Source organism: Amblyomma americanum, chromosome 9, assembly GCF_052857255.1.
Source record: "Amblyomma americanum isolate KBUSLIRL-KWMA chromosome 9, ASM5285725v1, whole genome shotgun sequence".
Taxonomy (NCBI): Eukaryota; Metazoa; Arthropoda; class Arachnida; order Ixodida; family Ixodidae; genus Amblyomma; species Amblyomma americanum.
The window spans coordinates 93686684-93709784 of NC_135505.1; the positions used below are offsets into that span (position 1 = coordinate 93686684).

General features: G+C 44.2%; 1 protein-coding gene across 2 annotated transcripts; it reads right to left on the minus strand.

Moving 5' to 3' along the window:
- Positions 1 to 421: 421 nt before the first annotated feature.
- Positions 422 to 22496, minus strand: LOC144105097 (uncharacterized). Of its 2 annotated transcripts, XM_077638284.1 has the most exons (4): positions 22280 to 22496; positions 9988 to 10154; positions 3947 to 4153; positions 422 to 2689 (listed from the first exon to the last, which is right to left on the minus strand). In XM_077638284.1, exons 2-4 carry the CDS (start codon positions 10067 to 10069, stop codon positions 1395 to 1397), a joined length of 1584 nt encoding a protein of 527 aa, XP_077494410.1. In that variant the 5' UTR covers positions 10070 to 10154; positions 22280 to 22496; the 3' UTR covers positions 422 to 1394. The 2 variants fall into 2 exon arrangements, with proteins under 2 accessions (XP_077494410.1, XP_077494411.1); XM_077638285.1 differs by lacking the exon at positions 9988 to 10154.
- Positions 22497 to 23101: the final 605 nt, after the last annotated feature.

The window sequence follows — 23101 nt, forward strand, 5'->3', positions numbered from 1 at the left end:
CTAATTTATGAATTTAGTTGAATGCTGTTGGCAAGCGTGTGTTCGTGTGCGCGGCTTGTTGAAACAATAATATCTTGCCCGAGCTATACCTCTATCAAAACAGCTCAACTCCTGAGCTGTTCAACAGCTTTGAAGAGGAAATGGATCAAACGTTCCCACGAATTCTAGACAGTGTCCAGCACGTGTTGATAAGCTAAACGGCCTATCACGTTCTGTTCTGCTGTCACACGGTCGTTCTCTTTCTTTGTGACGTCACGGAAGATGTCAGCGCGCTTGGTATACATGATATACATAAGCGTATAAAGCGCGGAAGCAAACAAAATGTAAGCAGTAATGGGTTTATAATTTTAAATAGGCAAACAATTACAAAAGCATACCAAGCACGAAACAAAACAAGATACTATTGGGGCCTCAGAAATTATTGGACAATCATACGCACACGTGGAAAAGCACAAAATGTTGCATTTACGAAGAAAACTTACAGAGCCAGAAGACAGGCTATCTGTGGTGTCTGGCTTATCGCCGCAGTCCTTAATGCGCAGGCGCACAAAACGAATAAAACGCGTGCGCCCCATACAGTGCGCGGGCTTATCTCGACCAGCCACGCACCGACGAGCATGTGGCAATAAAGGTCGCTTCGCCCCTGGAAACGTGCCTGCTCCTTCGCATGAACCACGCAACACAACACTATCAGGTTCGCACATCAGGCTCGCGCATTCACACAGGTTCTTTCTGGCGACATAGCCCTTGCCAAAAGTTTAGGGCCCGGGAGGTTTGCTTCGAACTGAACTTCTCCGCTCTGTTCCTTACGAGAGCAGTTTCATGAGCAAACCATAGTTTACTAAGGTGCTCTTCATTAACTTTGATTCCCACTTTTTCCTAATCAAACCTTCTAAATACTTGTAAAAGCGCGATGAAAAGCGATTGAAAGATTGCCTCTATACCTGACAACCCCCTTGACTGTTGTTTTACCGCCTGGGTGGGGCATGGGCATGTAAGCTAGCTGTGCAAAGGCAGTGCGTTCTGAGTGATAGCAGAAGTCCTGTGTCGTGCTATGTTATTATTTCGTAATGTCGAAAATTGCTTTTAGCAGTAGTTGTAATAATGTCAAAGAATCACTTTCCTCTGCCTGGATTACACTATGATTATAGTACTATTTGTACACTGATAAATACAAGAAATAAAGTAAAAAAATCATTCACCTATGCTTTGGTCGGTTACAATGACTGCGGAATTCCGTGGTATCTACCCCAGAAAGTTATTTCCCTGTTCAGAACACCATTAAAAAATGCTTCAGGCGTTTTTATTTTCGTCTGAGTTATTCAAAGCACGTGTAAACAGGCATTAGTGAGCAGTAATGTGGCAGTGAGGAGCTTAATTTTTTGCTCATAGTCTTAGACACCAGGCAGCAAACTTGTGAGCGTCCTTATCGCTAAATCAGTTTCAATGCCTGCTGTATACTCTTTTGGGGGGTCATGAGCAATAACATAGCTAGCGTTCCAGAGAGGGATCTTTAGATAGATCACCGGACTTTCCTCCGTGAAAGCGCAGCAGCGTCTGTAATGGTTGATCACAGCCAGCGAAGCTTCTAACCTTATCTCACTGGCTATACCGCAGTGTGTCAGGACTGTGTGAACTGCAGCATTGCAAACTGCCCTGGAACGGCCTATGTACTTCGTGAAACCTTCCTTGTCTAAGTCCCTGGAACGGTATGTGAATGTCCTTGTCTGCAGAGGTACGTCACTGTCGGTCCAATGTGATGAGTCGATAGGGTACTCTGCGCAGTAGTACCTGCTTTTAATCACGATGCTTCCGATAGCGGCCTTGCCTTCTTGCTGTTCCACCTCTTGGACCACCGCCGAGATACTAGAATTGCCTGCAGGCATGATAAGCTCGTCGAAGTCTACGTGAATAAAGTATTCTGTCCGAGACATGGATCGAAAGATGCAGTCGTACAGTCCCGGCATCTGACCTTCAGCATGGACCTCTGAGCTATTAACGAGCAGTCTAAATGGGACCAAGGTTATGGCGATCCCAGCAGCTTGCAGTTTACCGAGGAGGATCTTCACGTCGGGGGTCATTTCCAAGTCGTAAAAGTAAAACCGGCGTGCACCAATGACTCTGTAGTGGGCGACGAATTCCACCAGCTTCGAGAGGCTGAGTGAAGACCCAAATACTGGCCGAACACACACAGCGCAACACTTCTCGTCCAATTTGTCCGACGGAATGTGCAGCTCAAGCCACCTCAGCGTACTGTTGACTGCACCTCGCACTGTAACAGCTACCTGGATGTTTCCAGTAGAAATGATTGTTTGTTCTGGTGGCGGGCACAGGATGAAGGCGTTCTTGTAGGTCGGATTAAGCCAGGTCCACACTTGTTCAATGCGGGCTGTGTACTCTCTTGTCCCTCTGGAGGAACGAACAAGACATACCAGCGGGGGATGCGGGTTGAGAGAGTAGTTTTCATTCATCCGGTCTCGCACGAGGCTGATGATATGAATCGCGTACTCTTGGGTAGTGACAAGAAAGGCGGAGAAAACGTGGATGTCCGGGGTGACGGCGTGCCAAGATTCATTTTCCGTCCTTGGAGGGCTTCCAGCCGAAGTGCGTAGTTGCTGCGCCAGCTTCTCGTCCAATTGGGCGAAGTGCTGCTGTGCCCGGAGCTCGTTTTCACTGGGGCACGTCGTCCCTGCGTAAAGAAAAATCGGAAATAAACTTCCTTCAACTTTCTTGTATATAGTTACATTGCTCTGCTTGGAAGAAATGGCGAGGAATTTTTTAAAAGCACCTAGATAAGCTAGTGATAAAGAATATGTTGAAATAATTTCAAACGTCACAAGTGAAGAAAAATGAGTGCATTTTATATTTCCCACGTAAAGTGAGTGATGTTAAGTCTGCGATGATAGCATGGATTTTGCAGTGGCTTTTCTTGAAGAGGATTGAATGGACTGGTCAGAACGAAAGGGAGCTGGTGCCGAACGAACACAAACAAAACTAACAATGTAAGATCAGAATGTGTTTTGAATTGGATGTCAGTTGCATCCGCAGAACAGATCACTAATGTAAGAAAAATAAAGTATGTAGTAATTATAACAGTATCCTCATTTTGCATCTTTTGCCGATGAATGACGTCCTATGAAACACTGCATCCTGAATCAGAGCTTCATATCCGGAGAACTTGTTAAAAAGTGCGACAAATGGCAAAGAGTTAATTGATGCAAGATGACGCTTTCGTGCTGGCCTGTTCGGCCCAAGGCAGCCCATTTCTGCATGCTAAGCAAGCGCAGTAAGTAAAGAGGTCGCCCTCGGTTGTCTTTCGTATTCAAGAACACGCAACCAAAACTTCCTTTTGCAGTTTGCCTTTTTATCTGCTTGTTAATGTTTGACCTCTCGTATTCACAGTGAAACGTAGTTGTTGAGTTTTGCGTGCTTTCAGCATTCATGGAGTCCAGTTTCAATGTTTCACACATACTACATGATAGGCTTTTTCTCCAGTAAAATCAGTTTCTTCACTAAGTTTGCTATACAGAGACACCTTCGCACGGTGCCCAGAAATGAAACAATGCATGGTAGAGCCATAAGCCAGATTTGCATCGATGTCACAAAAACCTTTGTTGCGTTAAATCGGCTGCTTAAAAGTAACACCCACCAAACTGTGCGCATATGGCTTATCAGAAAATAAATTATATAAGGTACATTGTACAATGCGAACAAACTGTGTTTGAGGCCTAGCGGCGTCCTGCAGGACGTTTACAGTGGGAAAACGTTTACCTGTAAACGTCATGCGCCTGCTAGTTTATTAGTACCAGTTAATAATTAACCCTGAACAAGGGAAGGAGTGCTGTTTGTGCTAAGCCCAACTTACAGTTTTATTAGAATCGAGAGGTTTCTTTCGAGTATTGTGAAATGTCCGCTAAATATGTTTCTAAAGGAGTATCGCACGTACAGTTAAGGTCCGGTTCTAATTTCTTCTGCCGTGCATCCCTTGAGGCGATGAAAGCCGTCAACTTCCCCAGGCGTGTGGGCACTGCTGTCCACCTCGTGCGGTCGAATCCATACATCAGAGAGAGCAGCGCTACAGCGTGGCAGAACAACACTACCCCCAATATGAGACGGCGCCATGATCCAGTCGGTAGCCATGATTCTTGTCGCACTGCGTTGAAGAAATTCAGTTTTTTTAAACGCAGAGTGTGTTGTACGCCTGATTCTTGAAAGGTTTTTCGTACCCATGAAAATCCTGGACCAGCACAAAAGACCTAATGAAAAACTACGATGCCAGTAGGGATCCAGTTACAAACTCGAAAATCGAATAAAAAATGCGAAAGCCAGAATAATGAGAAAAACTGAAGGGGAGACATAGGCTCCACCTTAAGGTCATGACACGATAGGGTTAATGGGTAAATGGTCATATATGGGAGATTGCTCATTATCGACTTTACATTCATAGAACGCCGAGAGTCCTCATGCCACTTCTGGCGCAGTGCAGTAGCGGTTAAGCAATGCACCACTGCCCTGCCACGGGCATGTTTTAAACACAACTGCTTGGCTTTTGATACCCAAATTGCTCTTCCCGGGCAAGCTCTCGCAACCAACCATTAATTTATCTGCCACCTCTCACTGTGGCCAGATTGCTCTCAATCCGATGGCAGGTTGTGGTGATGTCACAATTATGTCACGGGACCTAGTTGGCAGGTGGTCCACTTGTTTCTCTGGAGATTTTTCACTCACTCCGCCGCCGATGACGATAACGATGTGTTTTCCTCTGAACGGCACCCTGAAGACGATCGCTTTAAAATTACTGTCTCAGATGGTCGTGGCACATTTTAAATCATGCAATGGGTGAGCTGGACAAAGGGCGTTAAGTCACATTCGAGCCACGAAAGAAAAAAAATTGCTAGTGGCTTAACTTGATTAACCCTGGAATTCAGCGAATTGCAAGGACGCTTGATAAGCGTCTCAGGCTCATCCAAGGCGGCTCCGCTACACGTTCGCGACAGCCGTTCTATACATACCCACACGACCACGTGACTATGACGTGTATCACATGGTCTTACGACACCCCCATCGAATATCATCACGTTGCTTCATATCACCCCATCGGGTGCTCTTAAGGTCAAAGGTTGAACGTCAAACCAACGGTAACCCAATTTGAAATTTCAGAGGTCAAAGGTCAACTAAAGGTCATGGGTCAAGGTCTGGGGTCATGGGTTCGACACCATAACTGTACCGCATATGGTCACACACTGCTAACGTGGTTGGGCTGAAGGTCGTTCAAGGTCACTTTCCGGCCTACGCGACGTCTGCTTACCTAGCGTAGTGAAGCTTTTCGCTTACAAAACAAACCGAAACTATGCAGCGTCTCTACTTCGCATGTGGCAGACAAAAATTGGACGAGACACTTAAGCTCCGCCTTAAGGGTATTATAGGATAGCTAATGGGTTAGTACTCATTTATGCAGAATTGGTCATTTCCTATTTAGCATTCATAGATTGCTCGGAGTCCTCATACTACTCCTGGCGCTATAGTGCAGCGATTAAGGCAGGTGCTGACACCTGTTGGACTTGTGCAATCCAGGTTGCTCTTGTGGAGCAACCTCTCGCGATCGATCATCAATTTAACTGCCACTGCCACGTTGCTTAGTTCGCTCACAATCCGGTAGGCAGGTTGTGATGACGCCACAAGGTTGCGTGACATAGTTGGGCCACCTGCGTCATAGGTTGGTTCCCTGGGCATTTTTCGTGGAATTTTTCCTGACGGTCAACGACTCCAACGACGACGCCCGAACTTTTACTACACGAGCTCCGTAACGCTTTCTTGTTAAAATAGCGTTGTGGGTTAGCTTGTCAAACAATAATATTAGAGAATTATAGCACATCGTTACCGTGTTTACGTTACCGTTTACCGGACCCGGCAAGCGACGTCTGCGCATGCGCCGCCACTTACCGGTCCGCAAGCACTTTACGGAATCTCTTTTAGCGCTGCGGAGAGTTAGCGTTCGCTCGTAAACAAACATGGTGGCGCCCTGCACGGCCGCTTCGGACCAAATACAGCACCGCCGCCGCGTTCTTCGGCGCCATTTCTCGCTATACATGAAGACATTCGCTTTTAATTTGCGAATTCTGACTCATACGTTGAGGTTTGAGTAACAACTAGGCCATGATTTTGAGATAATTTGCCGATTTTTGAGCAGTTAAGCCTGACTATATGTCGTGTACATAGCCAAATAGCAACGACTACACTGCAGCTCTTCAGTTTTGTGCCCGATTTAACAATTTTTATATTTTCATGATTTTTTTCCTCGATAAAAAAGACTGGTAATTCTCTTGGCATATTCATCAGTAATTGCGAAAAATAAAGTTTCTCCGGCCCGGAGTTGGCGCGCTTTAACTTACTGCCACTAGATGGCGCCACAGTGTTCACATCCAAACATTAAGAAGCTACGATGCGGCACGGCAAACAGGTGTCGTAGTTGTGCTTTTTTTTACAGCGCTCGCAACGCAAGCTTGCTAAAAACGTCTAATGCAAGCTTACTGAGGTCTACGTAGTGAAGCTGTCTACTGGCCAGGGTAGGCAAATGTGTCTAGCTTTAGGGGCACATTTGAAAAGCCGCTGAGTCGGCTGTTAGCTGAAGTGTAGTCTGTACGTCTTTATATGACAGAGAAAAAGATTACTAAAGCGTAGCATTTCACTTCATAGAAATGATTTCAAAGCATCCGTATTTTTTATCATTAAAAGATGGGCATCTGCCATCATCAGCACTCGTTTTAGCCTTACGGTAACTTGTTGCGGGAGAGACGGTACGCTAAAACGTCTTCTGGAGTGCGCCGCGCTAACCGGAAATCTGGCGTCCGGTAACACGGTAACGATAGCTATACCTCCCTAATGGGGGTTAATGTGCGCACGTTGACGTTAAATCCCTCATTGATGCATCAGCAAACGTGCACAAAGGCACTTGCACTTCTTCGTCATAATGTGCCATGCACCGTTTGCAAGGGACGAATGCTATTCGACAATTTCCTCTTGTCTCAGCGGCGCGTGGAAAGCAAAAGTCCCTTAAAACAGCAAAGGCCTTCGTTTTCTTTTTTTTTTCCAGTTGCTGTAGTTTTGCGATTACTTCTGTTCTTTTCGCGCCTAGTACCTACACTGTAGTATTTTTCATTTCCATTATGCCTAATCTTTTTCTTTAAACCTATAATTGTATTATATGTTTTTATCGCCCGCTTTTTATTTACTCTCTGGTGCTTAATTATATTTTCCACGTTATACCTAGCCTGTTTATGGTTCCTTTGCTTGTTAGTGATGTTCCTTCTACATGTTTTTACACTTAACCCCCCCCCCCCCCCCTTCCTCCCCTTCCTATGTAATACCCTCGAAGGAGGGCTTTTAGGGGTATGCTGAGTAAATAAATAAATAAATAAATAAATAAATAAATAAATAAATAAATAAATAAATAACCAACGCTGACTGAAAGCATTCTGACCTCTTTTCTCAACGTGATGCTGTGTAGTTTCGATATAGTAGAGTGCAGTCAATACACAGACGAACGAACAAGGTGTACAACGCGAAGTGAGAGCCGCCGTGCTTAGGAGTTATATGTTAACTATATTCATGAGAATACTGGTTTTGCACTACTTTACGTGCTCCAAAGGCCGAGTAACTGATACCGGGTGTTTCACCTAATATGTTTTGCAGTTTTTAAATAAATAGGCTTTTTGAGTTAGAAGAGCGCTTTTCCTCGGCACACCATTATCATCTGTGTAGCGCCTCGGAATGCAGCTAAGACGTGCTAACTTGTAATCCGCTAAACTATTAGTGAGTAGTTAACTTTTGAACTAAAGTTTTAGTTTCCTTATTTATTGAGAGGCTTGCAGGCTACCGTATGTAATACTCATATCAGGCTTTAGAATTGTACCCTATAATTCTGGACAATTAAAAACATTTTTGAGCAGGAAACCTTTTATGAACGCATTTTTTTTTCAAACAATGTAAGATTTCACTATAACAAGGAGTATATCCGCAGATTACCCCATGGCAGTCTGAAATTATTTTTTTTATTAACGTTTTTGGCACTGTGAAAAGTGTTCCCCATTGCTTTTATATAGAACTGTTCAATGTGATTGATGGGAGCACTTTAAAAGAAAAATTTTGCTGCATATCACAAGAATGGACTATTGCCTTCATTATTTCCGTAAAAATCGCTCACAATTTTCAAATTTTCAAAAATATTACCCGAAATTGTTCGACATGTTGAGAACGCAGTTACCTACAGCGTTGTGGCCCAAGAAATGTTTACTATTTGAATTACTTACACGCACCGGGGGGGGGGGGGGGGGGGGCTTTGTCTGCAACTTTTTCTGAAGAGCACTATTCTGGCGCGATGTAGCCACAATATGTTGTGCCATACCGCCGAGGGTAGCCGCGTTTTGAAAATTCTGAAAGTGGTATGAATAGTACTTATGGTGGGTTACACTCCTCTAAAAAATAGCGAGATTAACAGTAGTAGCCAGAAATTTAACTAATCAATATTATATACACAGCGTACTAATTAGCACGTCTTTTATTACGTCGCTTTACACCGCTCGCAATGCATTGCCAAAAAAGCTCTCTTCTAACTCAAAAGGTCTATTTTTAAAAATTGCGGATTGTCTTCGGTGAACATCTTATACATGTGGTAGCCCTTAAGCTTAGATTGGGCATTTCAGAGCACCATAAGAAATGCTGTAATGGGACCGTGATGAAAATTTCATCCAATGTTTGGTCTCAGTAACCCCTGATTATCTGGCCCTTTCTGGTTGTGTCATCATTTGTCCAGCATCGAAAGATGAATTTATCGTTGAGAATTTCAACTAATTTTTATTGTCGTCGCCCAATAAGAAGTTGCGACCGAGAAGGGCTAGTGGCCACCGTTTTGAAGTTCAATTATGAAAACAGCTGATTTTGGACTCAAATGTGTTTTGCTATTTTTGGTCTTCTCTAGGTTATAAAACAAATGTGATAGAACGCGGTATCCTATGATTAAGAGATTTTTTCATGCGCCGGAGAATATTAGGCCATTTCGAAATATGAACAAATTTTAAAATGCCACATGCCAGGCGCAACAGTGCATTTAAACTAAATGGAACCAGCCAACATCCCTACGCCAAAGATGGACGTCACAGCGAAACTAGCTTTAACCGTAATGCAGACAGAACACCTTTGCACAAGTCGCATTGCTAAAGATATCACCGTGCCTTGAGTTTTAGTCGACAGTACTTTGCGTTGCACATTCCTGTGAATAATACAGCAATAAACATCACATTGTAGCTTGCTAAGCGGCGGGGAAGAAAAAAATTCCAACTGCCCACAATGAGTAAAAGTTACTGAGCCTTCAGTCAAGCCCCTTGTGGTCAATAACCAGATGACGTCCGCAGTGAACTTCCTATAAAGTTTCGTTTGAACAGGTTTATCACACAGTAATTTCTTGCAGCCTGCCGCGATGGCTTAGTAGTTTTGGCATAGGGTTACTGATAGCAAGCCCGCGAGTTGGATCCCAGCGGCAGCGGCTGTATTTTAATAGCAGAGAAATAGAAACACGACAGTGTGCTGTGCAACGTCTGCGTGCATTAAATAAACTAAAATGGTCTCAATTAATGCAGGACTCTCCCAGAGCTTCCTCATAGGCCATGTGTCACCTTGGAATGGTAAACCCCACAAATGACTGACAAATTTTGTAACTTCATTTGACGTTTCTGTAGCTGGATCCAACAGCAGCAAGAAGTGGCAAACTTCGCTTTTTTTTTAACAGCCAGTTAGTCATACCGCTCTTGACGTACGCGGTTTTCATAACTGATATGAAATGTTGATTGCTCACAATAACTTTTATTGAGAAGGTATAATTTTTGACCATTTCTGTTTACCCACAATGTTCAATAAAAATACCAGGAAAATACAAAAATACCTCCTATATCTGCGGAGACTGCATGGCGAATCCAAATTGTACCAACATACCTGAAGTTTTGTCGATCATGGTACTAGAACGTCCTTGAGGCACGAAGTTAGGTGATTCCGATGTGAGAAGATTTCCAGTCATATTATTAATATCGCCCTATAAGCCGAGGGAGGTAATGCTCAAGGCTGGTACTTGAGTTCGACGCAGAAGCTTAGTGGCATGCTTGCTGCAAAGAAAACCAGGAATAAGCAATAAACGTGAGTTTCAACATTGCCAAAACGCAGATAGTATTTAGAACTCATATAAAGTGTTTAATTAGTAGCATTCAATTTATAAAAAAGCAATGAGTTTAAACGCATCAGTCGACATTGTATCAGTAAAGCAGCTGAATGGGCTAGTTGGTTTTGCATCTTGGAGAAAAAACAGCGCACAAGCAGACACAGACAGAAAGCGCTTGTCCCCTTCTTTCTGTCTGTGTCTGCTTGTGCGACATTGTATCAGTTTAGCCTTATCAGTTGACTTTTTGTTTCGAAATTCGATATCTTAACCGATGGTCTCATTTCTACGTTTTGAACATCCGCCAACATTCAGCAATGTACGCCAAAAGGAATTAAGTTTTCTCTTTGCTATGTTGAAAGTTAAGCAAGTTTTAGAACTCTTTTGCTCATTTTTTGAAACGGAAAGTAAGAAGTTTTTGCCTCTGGTGCTGGTAATTTGTTTAATACAGTTTATTTTCTTAATTTCTGGATACTTGACGCTTTCTGCTATCTTTACGTTTGGTAAGGTCAAGAACTTGTCTAGCCGCCGTGGTGGCTGAGTGGTTATGGCGCTCGGCTGCTGGCTCAAAAGACGCGGGTTCGATCCCGGCCGCGGCGGTCGAATTTCGATGGAGGCGAAATTCTAGATGCCTGTGTACTGTGCGATGTCAGTGGACGTTAAAGAACCCCAGGTGGTCGAAATATCCGGAGCCCTTCACTACGGCGTCTCTCATAGCCTGAGTCGCTTTGGGGCTTGGGGTTCAAACCCGGGTCATTGAATGGGCTACCCAGGTCGCTGTCAGCCGTGGACTGATAGCCACCTAGCACGGATCGTATGCATTCTGCCTTTTCTGACGAATTAAATGTTTTCCAATCCAATTGGGGCGTTAAACCCCAATAATATACACTAAACCAATAACCTATCTAGGAGCGGATAGAAGAATAAAGTGCGAGGCTTGAAAGCAATGCGTTGACTTCGCGCTTAAGTAAATGAACTGATGCCCTAATTGATAACCTACAAAACTGCTGCGGCATTCCAACAGAAGCAAACGTGGCGGAATGTTCGGGAAACAAGCGAGCCACAATGCGCAGTCTCTATCACTGCAGTTCGAACATCCAGGCTGCAGAAGCGATGGCGACGACTATTGGTTGGTGAGGGCTGTGTTCGCGTTTCGAAGGCTCTCCAAAATCTCGAAAGTCTCAGCTGCTCCGTGGGCTCGAATGTCATCCGAACAGAATGCCGTTGAAAAACTTCGTGTAGCAGCGTAAGTTTGGCAGTAGAGTCTAATGACATTCGGTTAGAAGGTATTCGAAACGCCAGTGTAGCAGGGGTATATAATGCATTTGAGGGGCTGCTTTTGGTAAATCTTGCGGTTGAAATCTCTTTGCACAAATTGTTTGCAAAAACTCACTGTATAAAGCTAGAGTTAACCAAAGCCGTCAATTACCAGATGGGGCTGGAACTAGCAATTGAGGTCGAGCAAAGTCAGCGAGGTCAGAAAATTGAACGTGACAAATGTGTGACGGATTATGAGAATGCAAAAACAACTGGATAAATTGGACGGATAAAAATGGACGAATTCTGATCTTGAGCGGACACTTTTCATGTGCTCAACCGTAATATTTTTAGTAATTGTTTAGCCTTTTTTCGTCCTTTTATATGGCCTTGTTTGATGTTCATATATTGCCTCGAATCTTTACACTGTTTGTTTGTTCATTCTTAAATGCTACCGGGAAGCGGCTTTATCGCTTTGTTTTTTACGCAAAACGCGTCCAGATTTATCTCGATTTATAGCATCCAGGCGGAGCCGATTCTACGTTGTTCCAGATTGTTGTGGTGACTTTGCATGCTGTGACTTTGCATGCTTTATCTCGAAAGTTCGTTGTCAGCTTTAAACTGAGCACGGCCGAGAGCGGCGGGCATTCGGTTCGGAGAGCGCCAAGCACGCTTGTTGCTACGCCGCCGCCGATTGGTTCAGTTCATTGTGGGCACAAGTCAAAGAGTCTCGTTTGAAAGCCTTTTCGCTGTCTTCCTGCATGCCGGACTGCCATCGCCACTACGTGACAATATAAAGTCATATTGTTTCATGTACCCTTAATTGCTTCCTGCTGACTTCGTGCTTTGTAAGATTCTCATGTGTTGTGTCTTATCCTTGTATGCCTCTTGCTTTGTACTGAAACTTTTGTGGCATTTAGTGCACCAAAAACTGCAAAATTATCTCTTTTCATCTCGCTTTTGGAATCCTTTGGATAATGAGACTTGAGACATTAAAGTTTTTATCACTTGCACTCAGATGCACAAGTTTGTTGAAGTTCGATTGCGCCTTTGCTAATTCCCCCAAAAAGGAATTAATTACTTGAGGCGTAAGAGGAAAATAGAGCCATTATTCCTTCAAGCTGAAAAGAAAAAAACGTTCTAAAGTTTCTTCAAGGGATGAATTATGAGCTTTTCATAAATTTATCTTCGAGAACAATAGGCAGGCTTTGACAGATGCGAAGGATGTCAAAATGTTTGCGGGTAGATTTTCCGCATTTGTGCTTTCGTATAAGGCAAGTAATAAAGAAATGCGCGGCCTTTACACCGTCAGATTATGGTCTAAGAAAGCAGGGTCATTATTTTGCTAATTACTTCCTTTCTCAGCGGCAAGCAGTCATGTTCATTTTAAAGGTCACCAGAAGTGCTTTGTTATATTTTAAAATGAAAGAAAATCGTGCTTCATAAGAGTCGCTGTTTTCGATCTGAGATCGAAGGCAATAAGCCGCTTTGGGTACGACCAACCAAGCGAATCATATTTTCAGAGAGATAACAATATCGGCACATTGCAACAATTATGGTAAAAGTGGTAATTTCAGGTCCTTATAAAAATGGTCTATAGACAGTCTATAGACTTCTTATAGATTTTATTGCCCGCCTATAGATATTTCTTTTTATCTATTCATAGTCTATTGACTATCTATAGACAAAAGTCTACTAAATGGGTATGGTCATAAATCTATAGATTGTCTATTGACTGTCTATATGATTTGTATTGACTATAAACTGTTCTTTAGGGTTTTTCTATAGAGAGTTTATAGACATTATAGACATAGGTCTATGGACAGTCTATAGACTATCTAAACGAATTTTTTTTAAGGAAGCAATAGCCCGCGGAGGAATGAAAAGCTAGGAAAATAAGGTCAGGTATTTAAGGAACGAGCGTCTGTCCCCTAATGGCGACGCTTAATTGATCTTAAGTACTGCTGAATTATTCTGCGATACGCTGGGCTCAAAATGGAGCCAATACTGGACTATTTTGACCGCAGCGCTCCTTCTGAGGTACACACCGATGTTAGCGGTGCCGGACTGGGTGCTGCGCGCGCTGAACGCAAAGCAAGTTTGATGAATACGTCATCGCGTACGCCAGCAGGACTCTCAAGAGGGCCGAGAATAACTCCACTGTGACAGAAAAATATGGCTGTGGTTTAGCCCTGGCTAAACCTGGAATGACGCGATAGCTACATCTGACCGAGTGGAACTCGCTGAGTGGAATTGACTCAGTCTTTCGCTGCTCCGCTTCGCTGGGCGTTCCTTCTTCATCTTCATCTCTGGACTTGGATTCACTCTATCCCCCCATCCTCCGCTCTCCATTTCCCCTCCCCACTCGGTTTCACCGGCGCGCCACGCTGCCTGCAGCTGCTCCGCACTACGTGACCAACCACGTGACCAGCAATGGCTCAAGGGGTGCCACGTTGAAGACTCGAAGTGCTAGCCTAATGTAGCTATCGCTACGAAAAGACTTTCTGGTCATCTTCTGGCCGCTTCACAAATTCCGCCCCTACTTGTACGGTCGGCCTTTGGACGACGTGACCGACCATCAAGCGTGACTTTCAAGAATTCAGGCCGGCTTGCTTGCCGGGGTCTCTGCCTCGAAGCTTTTGACAACCTTCGCTAAAACACGTCCGGTCGTACACATGCTGACGCCGGCGCTCAGTATAGCTTCCTTGCCGGCTGCAGCCCTTCCGCGAGTCGTTCTCCACCCGGCGCTAATTTTTCAACTCAATGCTTCAGGAACATGATCTTTAAGGAGCGGAAAGTTTCATATATAGCCTTCATCAGGGTTTTTCAGTCTTTTCCTTCGAACAGTTAGGCACCCCGCGCTCTCCATCGACAAGCTTCGCTTGTGGATATTCGGCACCAACTTCTACGCCGCCGCAACACCTTTTCCGACGGCCGAAAATGGTTACTGGTTGCGTCACGCTACTTGATATCTTAAATCTACGTCTTTTAGCATGCCAACCCTCAATGAGTCCATGGCGCTGTTTTCGAAACGTACGTACGGCCTCGGCTCCAGCTCTACGGGCTCGGCATACGACTCAGTACAGAAGTTTCTGCACCGACTGCCAACGTCGCAAGTCTCCTCCGAGCCAGTTGTAGCCAATCCCCTGCCCGGGAAGAGCTTTTGACCGTGCTGGCATCGACTTGCATCGACACCTACCCTACACCGCCGCCAGCAGTCGCGAATAATTGCGGCTTCCGACCACCTAACGCGTTATGACGAAGTTGCGGCCCGTGAAGTGGGATCTTTCATTCTACATCATCTCGTCTGACGCCGTGGCGCGCCGCGGGAAAATGGTAATCGACATAGGGCGAGTGTTCTTGTAAGAAACTTTTGAAGCGCTCGTGCGGCGATGCAGAATTGTACGCCGCGCCACCATTGCCTACCACCTGCAAAACAACGGTCTCAGTGAGTGCATGCTAGAAGACATGATTCCTATGCACATTGAGCATGACCACCTATGTACAGTGCTTTTCCATTCTTGATGTTCGCTTACAACCCGTCCACGCAGAATGCAACGAGATTTTCGCCTTCCTTCATCCTGTACGAAAGCGGGCCGTTGTCGGCATTTGATACCATACTTCCATACTGCCCTGATCGTTCAGACTGTATGCCTGTTTCTCAGGTCGCTGAATACGCTGAGAAATGCCGCCGCCTTGCCCATTCGCTGAAAACGGCAAACCGCTCTCGCCAGCAGAGTATCAGCGACAAAATACAACTGGGCTCTTTGTTCGTTGGTTCCGTGCACTCCTCCGCAGCTGCCAGAAAAGCAGACATCCCTGGCGAACTGCGTCGTCGAGGTTGTCACACCTCCTGACCTCCAGCGTCGCGGTCGCGAGACGGGTCCAAGGATGGCTCCCTGTTTCCTCAGGGGGGGTACTTGCAGGGATGAAGATGGCGGTGCGGTGTCATCAGCAGACAATGACGAGGAATATGTCCACTCCGATCGTGGGAGTGGTAGCAGTGAACGAGAGCACTGTATTGATTTCCTTGTTACTGCGACGTCTGAATAAATCCTTTGTTACACAACAACTACGTTTGGCACCATTCTGTCACTAATATTAGATAAGAAATATTTAAGTCAAAGAAGATTGGATACGAAGACTCACCGTAAGCATGTGTTTTCTTCTCAGTTCAACCGAAGTCCAGTGCTTTGGAAGCATTAAGAGATCGAGGTTTAATTCGACTGCATGGTGACGCTTTTTTGAGCGATGAAGGCTAGAAATGCGTCATGCTAGTCCAAATGCTTCACAAAAATTCATCATCAGTAAAAGCGCCTAAAATCATCCATGCACAACTTTCACAAGACAGAGCAGAGGGTCCATGAACCTTTGCTCAGAAAAAAGATAAGCGAAGCATGGAGAACATTTGAGTTGAAGTCCGTTATTTGTTCCCGAGCACTGCTCTTTTTAAAACACTGTAAGTGTACATCGTTATGCATTCCAATCCTCCCCATCATTAAAGATATGATAGTCTTAATGGTGTGACACCGGAACCAAAATAATGAGGTGTTATGGAACAGGCGATTTGTGCGCAATGATTAATGGCCAGTGAAGTGCAGCCCGGCTTTCCTAATTTATCCATTTAAAAGTAAGCTTATCTCTCCAACTAGTTACGCGCCAGTCATGTTGAGGGAACAGAAATTGCTTGGCGATGATGAAAGAGTACATGGCCCGCACTATCCAATTATCTCTGCTAAACGCCGTCAGCCTACAGATTGAGTGGAGCACCCCCAGCAAATCGACAGAAATGCACCAGACATGCCGTAGTGGATGACGCGTTGTTGTAGTACAGCAAACTGGCTGCATTTAAAGCTATATATTAAATACCCCGAAACTTGTCCACTTAAACATCATCATCATCCTCACTACACCCACTGCAGGGCAAAAGCCTCTCCCATGTCTGTCCACCTAAACAGGCTATTACTTATTCGACTAAAAATTTAGTATAGACTAATCATTTGTGGAATCCTCTGGCATCGCAACCAACATTAAACTTCCTGTGCTTTGGGGCGAAGTGGTTGCATTCTAAAGATATATAAGTTTGGCTTTAGTGGGAGTAATTTATTGGCCAGGCTTCTTGGAATCTGGGCAAAATCTGTTTCCTTTTCCTAGCTCTAGGCATTTTTATATTACAGATTTTGCCCAGATTCCAAGAAGCCTGGCCAATAAATTACTCCCACTAAAGCCAAACTTATATATCTTTAGAATGCAGCATATATATATATATATATATATATATATATATATATATATATATATATATATATATATGCTCTCAGTTCCTAATAAAAATGCCTAGAGCTAGGAAAAGGAGAAAAGGAAACAGATTTTGCCCAGATTCCAAGAAGCCTGGCCAATAAATTACTCCCACTAAAGCCAAACTTTTATATATATATATATATATATATATATATATATATATATATATATATATATATATATATATATATATATATATATATATATATATATATATATATATACACAGAGAAGGTAAAGGCAATGAGGGTATATAAAGGACGCCACCAACAGTCACCGAAACCAAGGTGCATAGGGGAATGCTTTTTCATTTGTAGTGCTTATTAATGGGAGAATAATATTTTAATTAATCTGTCGCTTTTAAAGAAAACTACTTAAAGCAGCATTAAAACAACCATGCCGCCGGTGGGATGCGAACTCACGACCTCCGAATATCACGTATATATATATATATATATATATATATATATATATATATATATATATATATATGAATAAACAGAGACCAACATTTGAAAACAATGTAATTGGACGTTTCGGCCGTGGAACGGTCTTCATCAGAATAACAGAATAGGAACGGAGGACACAGAATATGACGGAGGGTGCAAAAAAGTACAAACATATAATGCACCGAAGATTAAAAACGTATCACACACGTGACTAGAACGCGAATGTGGGTCACAATGGCTGGACAGGAGGGGTACGTTGCGAAATTTAGTGCGTTGACACTCTTAGCTACAGAATGCGATGACAGATGATTAAACGTGTCATGCCTACAGTGCAAAGATGAGAAACCAGAATTACTGGACAGCAAAATCTTAAGAAGCCCGAAATGCCGTCACTAAAAAACACAGGTCACGATAAAGCAGCATAAACGGTAACAGTATTAGCTTTTATTACATCCTGACAAAATAGCTCATGACGCTATCTGCCTGTTCTGTCCGAGCACAAGAAAAGAATAAATATGAAGCATACCCGTGCGGTGAGGTAAAAAGATAAACGTAGCGAAATTTTAGCTATATGATGGAGCAGCAAGTTAAACGTACAGGCGCGATTAAACGCAAACGCGGGGTGCGATATACATGAAGAAAGAGCACGAAGAGAATAGCACTTAACATCGGTGGATATCAGAATGTTTGAACTGGTAGGGTGCTCGATTTCCCCGTGCTTTCGTTCAAACCAGAAGATACTGTATTAAACTTATGCATCAGGAAAGACTCTCTAATTCCTCGGTCGTGATTAGATTTAAATGCAGATTCCAGAATAGTAGCTGTAATGTGATCAAATGAATGGCCTGGGAACTGAACATGTCTTGATAGCGGCAGGTTTGGGAGGGACTTAACATGGGCTCTGTGGTTATTGAAGCGTAATCTAAAGGGGGTTTCTGTCTGGCCTACATACTGAAGGTTACATATCGTACACTGGAGTAGGTAAATGACGTTCGCACTATCGCAGGTGAAGTCCCCCTAAGTTTTCAAATGGAGGTTATAACCCGTACTGCTAACGCTCTGAGACGTAGTCATATGCGGACAAACTTTACAGCGGCTCTTGTTGCAAGGGTGGCAGCCTGTGGGTTGCGGAGGACTAGTTTTTGAAGAAGTTAGTATGTCCCGTAGACTTCTCGATCTGATATAAACAGCCCTTGGTGGCTCCATCTACGAATATTTAATTCAGGCGAACACTTTGCATGAGAATATTATAGTGTTTTTTTTTTTAAATTGCCGAAACTTTTGGTGCGGATGCAGAATGAGTGAGGACAAGGTTGGTATTCGAGTGGGAAGAATCTGGTTTTTCTTTAGCGAGTAGAATCCTTCGGGATTGTGCATCTGCGCGCTCTATGGCGTCATCGATCAGCTGAGGGGGGTAATTTTGTTTAATGAGCGCGCTACGAAGTGTGGTGCAGTTGCTTTTAAAGTCAGATTGTTTCGAGCAAATACGTTTGAACCGAAGTGCTTGACTGTAGGGGATGCTGGTTTTAACATGTTTGACATGGCTACTATCAAAGTGCAGATATTGCTGGCGGTCAGCAGGTTTTCGGTACACCGTTGTAGTCAATCTGTCTCCGTGAAGCGAAACGGTGACGTCAAGAAAATTCACTTTACATCTAGAGTACGTATGGGAAAAGGATACAGAATGATGCAGGTTGTTGAAATCGGCTATAAATGAAAGCAGCTCGTTTTCTCCATGGGGCCAAATAAGAAATATGTCATCAATGTAACGCCTTGAGTAAAATGGTACTAATGACCGGCTTTTCAAAAATTCGGTTTCCAACAAACCAATAAATATGTTTGCATAATTAGGCCCAATGCGCGTGCCCATAGAAGTGCCACTAATTTGAACATAATGCTTTCCCTCAAACTCAAAGTTGTTAAGTTCTAATATCAGTTTGAGTAAGGTGGCCAGTGTACCACAATCCACTATCTTTTCAATGCGAGCTTCATTGTAGACGGCCACGACTGCCCGGATACCATCTGCATGCGGAATGTTCGTATAGAGTGAAGTGACGTCGAGGGTGACAGGCAAAGAACCCTGAGGAATGACAAGATCAACGATATCGGACAGGAAGTGAGTAGTGTCCTTTAAAATTTCCGGTGCCTTTACACACGCGCTGCCGTCCGTCGCCGGATGCCACCAAACCACGCTCCGCAGTCGCTGCTTTCGATGGCTCTGGTGTTTTTCCTTCAAAGTAAGCGTTTCAGAGCTGTAATTGTTCCTGCGCCGTAGATGACTTCTTCATGCATCCCTACCCGACGGTGTGCGTTGCGGAAAAGCCTGAACTGCGCTCGCGGCTTTAATCAACGATTGCGTCACCATTTATAATGAGAGCCCGAAATGGCTTACCATGCTTTATGTGCAACTTCCACACATTCAACGCCTTTAGGCTCGTAAAAGTCTAAAACCTCTTCAGTTGCCTTTGAAGTCAGCAAGAGCAGGGATAAATAATTTTGTAGTTGGAAAGGCTCAATTACGCGAACGATTGCACTTTATTTAACCGCTTGAAGTGTGTTCGACGCAGTGCTGATTGCTTTAAATTTATTCTTACTGTGTTATTTCAAAAGGAAAACCACCTTATCACATCATGCTAGCGTCCGCAAATTGAGCCCTTGATCTTCGTAACGAGCATGCTGATGGCCAAAAGAGTAAGAACAATGCTTCCCACGTCATTAGTAAAAGTGATTGAAAACAACTTTAGCAGGCTGCAAGGAATGCCAAAAGGGTGCTTAACAAGCTGCGATTGGAACCTGAACATATAATTTTTTTTATTCTTGGAAGCAAGGCACATAGAAGAGGTCATTGGATCGGATTAGCAAAGCATATGTAATTTTTTTCTCGTTGAAGTGAATAAAATATGCTTAGTACTGCATCCATGTCCAACACTTATGACAGCATCGTGATATCTGCTGAACCACGGGACGCGCTTTTTAGGCAGGCTGCCCTAAAATTCACTTCTGCGATTGGAACAAACCCAGTTGCAAGCACTTCTTCTCGGGCTCGCCCTGAAAAATTTCGATTTGCAGTGCTTATTAATATGCAAGGCAGACTTAAGGTTGTTGCCTTCTTGGCATTAACACTAGGACTGAAATTCAGCTGAGGAGAGTGCATTTTCGCTCGATGATTACTCCTTCATGAAGTCTAGCCAGCCCATCGAGTGTGTGTCAAGATTGACCTTGAAGGTGACTTTGGCAAAACCGCCATGGCAACAGCCCCATGCAAAAATGAAAAAAAAAAGTTGCCGCGAATGATTTTCGAACCCGCGGTGGCGTGAACAGGCCTGCTTCGCTGGCTACTGCGCGAGGGCACTAGGCTATCGCCGTAGTTTTCTTCTGTTGTGCACGGAAATATGCCGAAAAGAAAAGTCTAAGCACGCGTAGGCTATCGCCGTAGGCAAAGATGCCTCGTGTTGAACTGCAACACACGTTTGCGCTGTGCAGTGTACATCGTCGTCTTCATCAACTTCCATATGCGGCGCGAAGACATCAGACAAGCTTAACCTTGATCAGAGCTTAGTCTGAGTCTAATATCGTCGCCAGATGTGCCGACGGCCCAGGAAAGGAAAACCGCGTGCCAGCAAAGCTAAACACATGCTTTCGCGCGTCTATTTGGTTTAGCTACGCTGAAACCCTGCCATGTTTTTATTACGCGGTAGCGTACACAGTTCGTGCGGTCGAAAAGCCTTCACCACGACCTAGGATGGACGTGGGGACCTCAGAAACGAGACGAAAATATTCCCAGTAGTTTCAATTGAAAACGACATTCGATGGCATTGGGGTTCGAACTCAGGCCTTCAGTGCGCCAGGCGGCCACGCAACGCATATGCCACAAAGAATTTTTTTACAACATGGCATTTATTACGATGCGATGTGTTAAGTGCATGAGTTTTCTACAAGCATTACAAAAACAGTGGCAAATCAACCCACCTGAGCAATGATACGCGAGCAAAGAATCAATTCAGAAGTCGTAGCGAATGCATCATAATACGACACATCTAAGGAATAAAGAACTAAAAGGGAGGCAGCGAAGAGCACATCACTAAGAGTGAGTGCGACTCCGGTTCAAACTTGGTCTGGGCATGCGATTCTTTTGAGCGTACTATCATTCTATAGAAATGGTCTTTAGCAGAAATAACAGATTCACAATGTGAGTCCACCATGCGTGTTTTCCACTGGCTGTGTAATACAATTAAAAATAACATATCGAAGGGCTCAGCAACAAATGGCAGTCCAGTGAGATATCGTAGAGGGCGCGGCGTCAAATTGTCTTTTTCAATGTTTCGTTGCGTGATTTCCCAGAGACGTATTACATCTTTACAATTGATGAATCGTTGCATCGCAAGAACCACTCAACGTTAGATAGATAGGTAGAAAAATTTAATGATACGAATACAGAGAGGGCGGCCAGAAAGATTGAGATCTGGTCTGCTACTCTGCACTGGGGAAGGGGAGGAGGAAAAGAAAGAGGGTCGTGATGGCTGACGATGTGGTGAGAAGGAAGATGAGAGTATGTGCACGCACTTTTTATGGCCTCACAACCGCGAGTCGAGGCCCATGTCACTAAAAAAACGCGAGAACGACAGCGTTTCCGGGGGCTGCTTGCCAACGCTGCAGCCAAGCTCCTAGAAGCAATTACTCAGAGAGTGGCCTGCTGTGTAAGCGTTTCAAGGAAGCAGGCAACGTTAGTCTTTGGCGCGCATATACGAGACAAACCGCCAACACATGCTCCACAATCTTGGCCAAGCCACAATTGGAGCAGTTCGGCGTGTCCGCTCGTCCAATTAAATGTAAATACTTTCGCGTGAAAGCAACGTACATCTAAACGAAGTCAGTGTATCAAACAAGCATGATGCCGTAGAATTCCACGTGGTAACCAAAATTTCAAGCCCGAATCTAGTATTTTCAGGCGGATGTTCCGGGTGTATGGCTGGGCTATCTATTATACCCTCTTTATGACAGATGACAGCTCTGTATACTCTTTAAGAAGCTTCAGTACACGTTTGTAAGAAAACGATTGTGCACTTACCTTGCCTCTGCTGTTTTTGTGCACGTGGCGCTGCCTCCACTCTTCCCTCTAGAGACAAGCTTTTCAACCTCGAACCAAGCTGCTATCGTGAAGTCAGACGAAGGAGATGTTAGTAGAGGCGTACACGTTTTCGCTGGGTTCATGAGTACGCACGAATGCCGCAGGCACTAGTATATACAGGCGGCTGTACGTTGCAACAGATGTTCATCCGCTTTATACTGCAGCCGTTTAGGTATTTAAAGTTTTGCTTTCGCGAACCGTTTCACAGCGTACAGTTGCCACTTGTGTACAGGTGCATACCGGAAGCATAGCGAATGAACTGTACTTACAGCTGGAGCAATAAAGCCATGTATGCGGAGCCATAAAACACGTCATGCAAGCTGTGGTGTGGGAGGCTGGAAGCATGCCACAACGCAAATTTTTTCTACTGACACGGACTCATGCAGCGCACATTGCCATGGGCTGAACATCCTACTTAATTAACGCATAGTAATTAATGGACAAAGTCACATCCTGGAACGAGAGACCGACTTCTTGGGTGACGATAAGCCTTGCCGAAAGCACTACCTGCGCTATAGCCATGCGTATGGTTCTTGGTGCTCTTGATGTAATCATTTTCCTTGGAGTCGGCATATTTGCTTCGGCAACCTTTAAGTCTGGCGCGAACTATGAGCAGCGGTTTTGTATGGCACGATAAATCGTCAATTTGAGTCTCCGTTATTCTGAAAGTATGGCTCATGAAGAATGATTCAAGTCTGCCAGTCCAATTAATAATGTTCCATCAGTTCTTCATTAATGGCCAAAAATATGTTGACGAAGAAG

Coding starts and splice junctions, on each gene's coding strand:
- LOC144105097 (XM_077638284.1), bottom strand. CDS start 10,069: ATGACTGGAAATCTTCTCACATCGGAATCACCTAACTTCGTGCCTCAA. Junction 4,154..9,987: donor CATGATCGACAAAACTTCAG/GTATGTTGGTAC, acceptor TCTTCAACGCAG/TGCGACAAGAATCATGGCTA. Junction 2,690..3,946: donor ATTAGAACCGGACCTTAACT/GTACGTGCGATA, acceptor TTCTTTACGCAG/GGACGACGTGCCCCAGTGAA.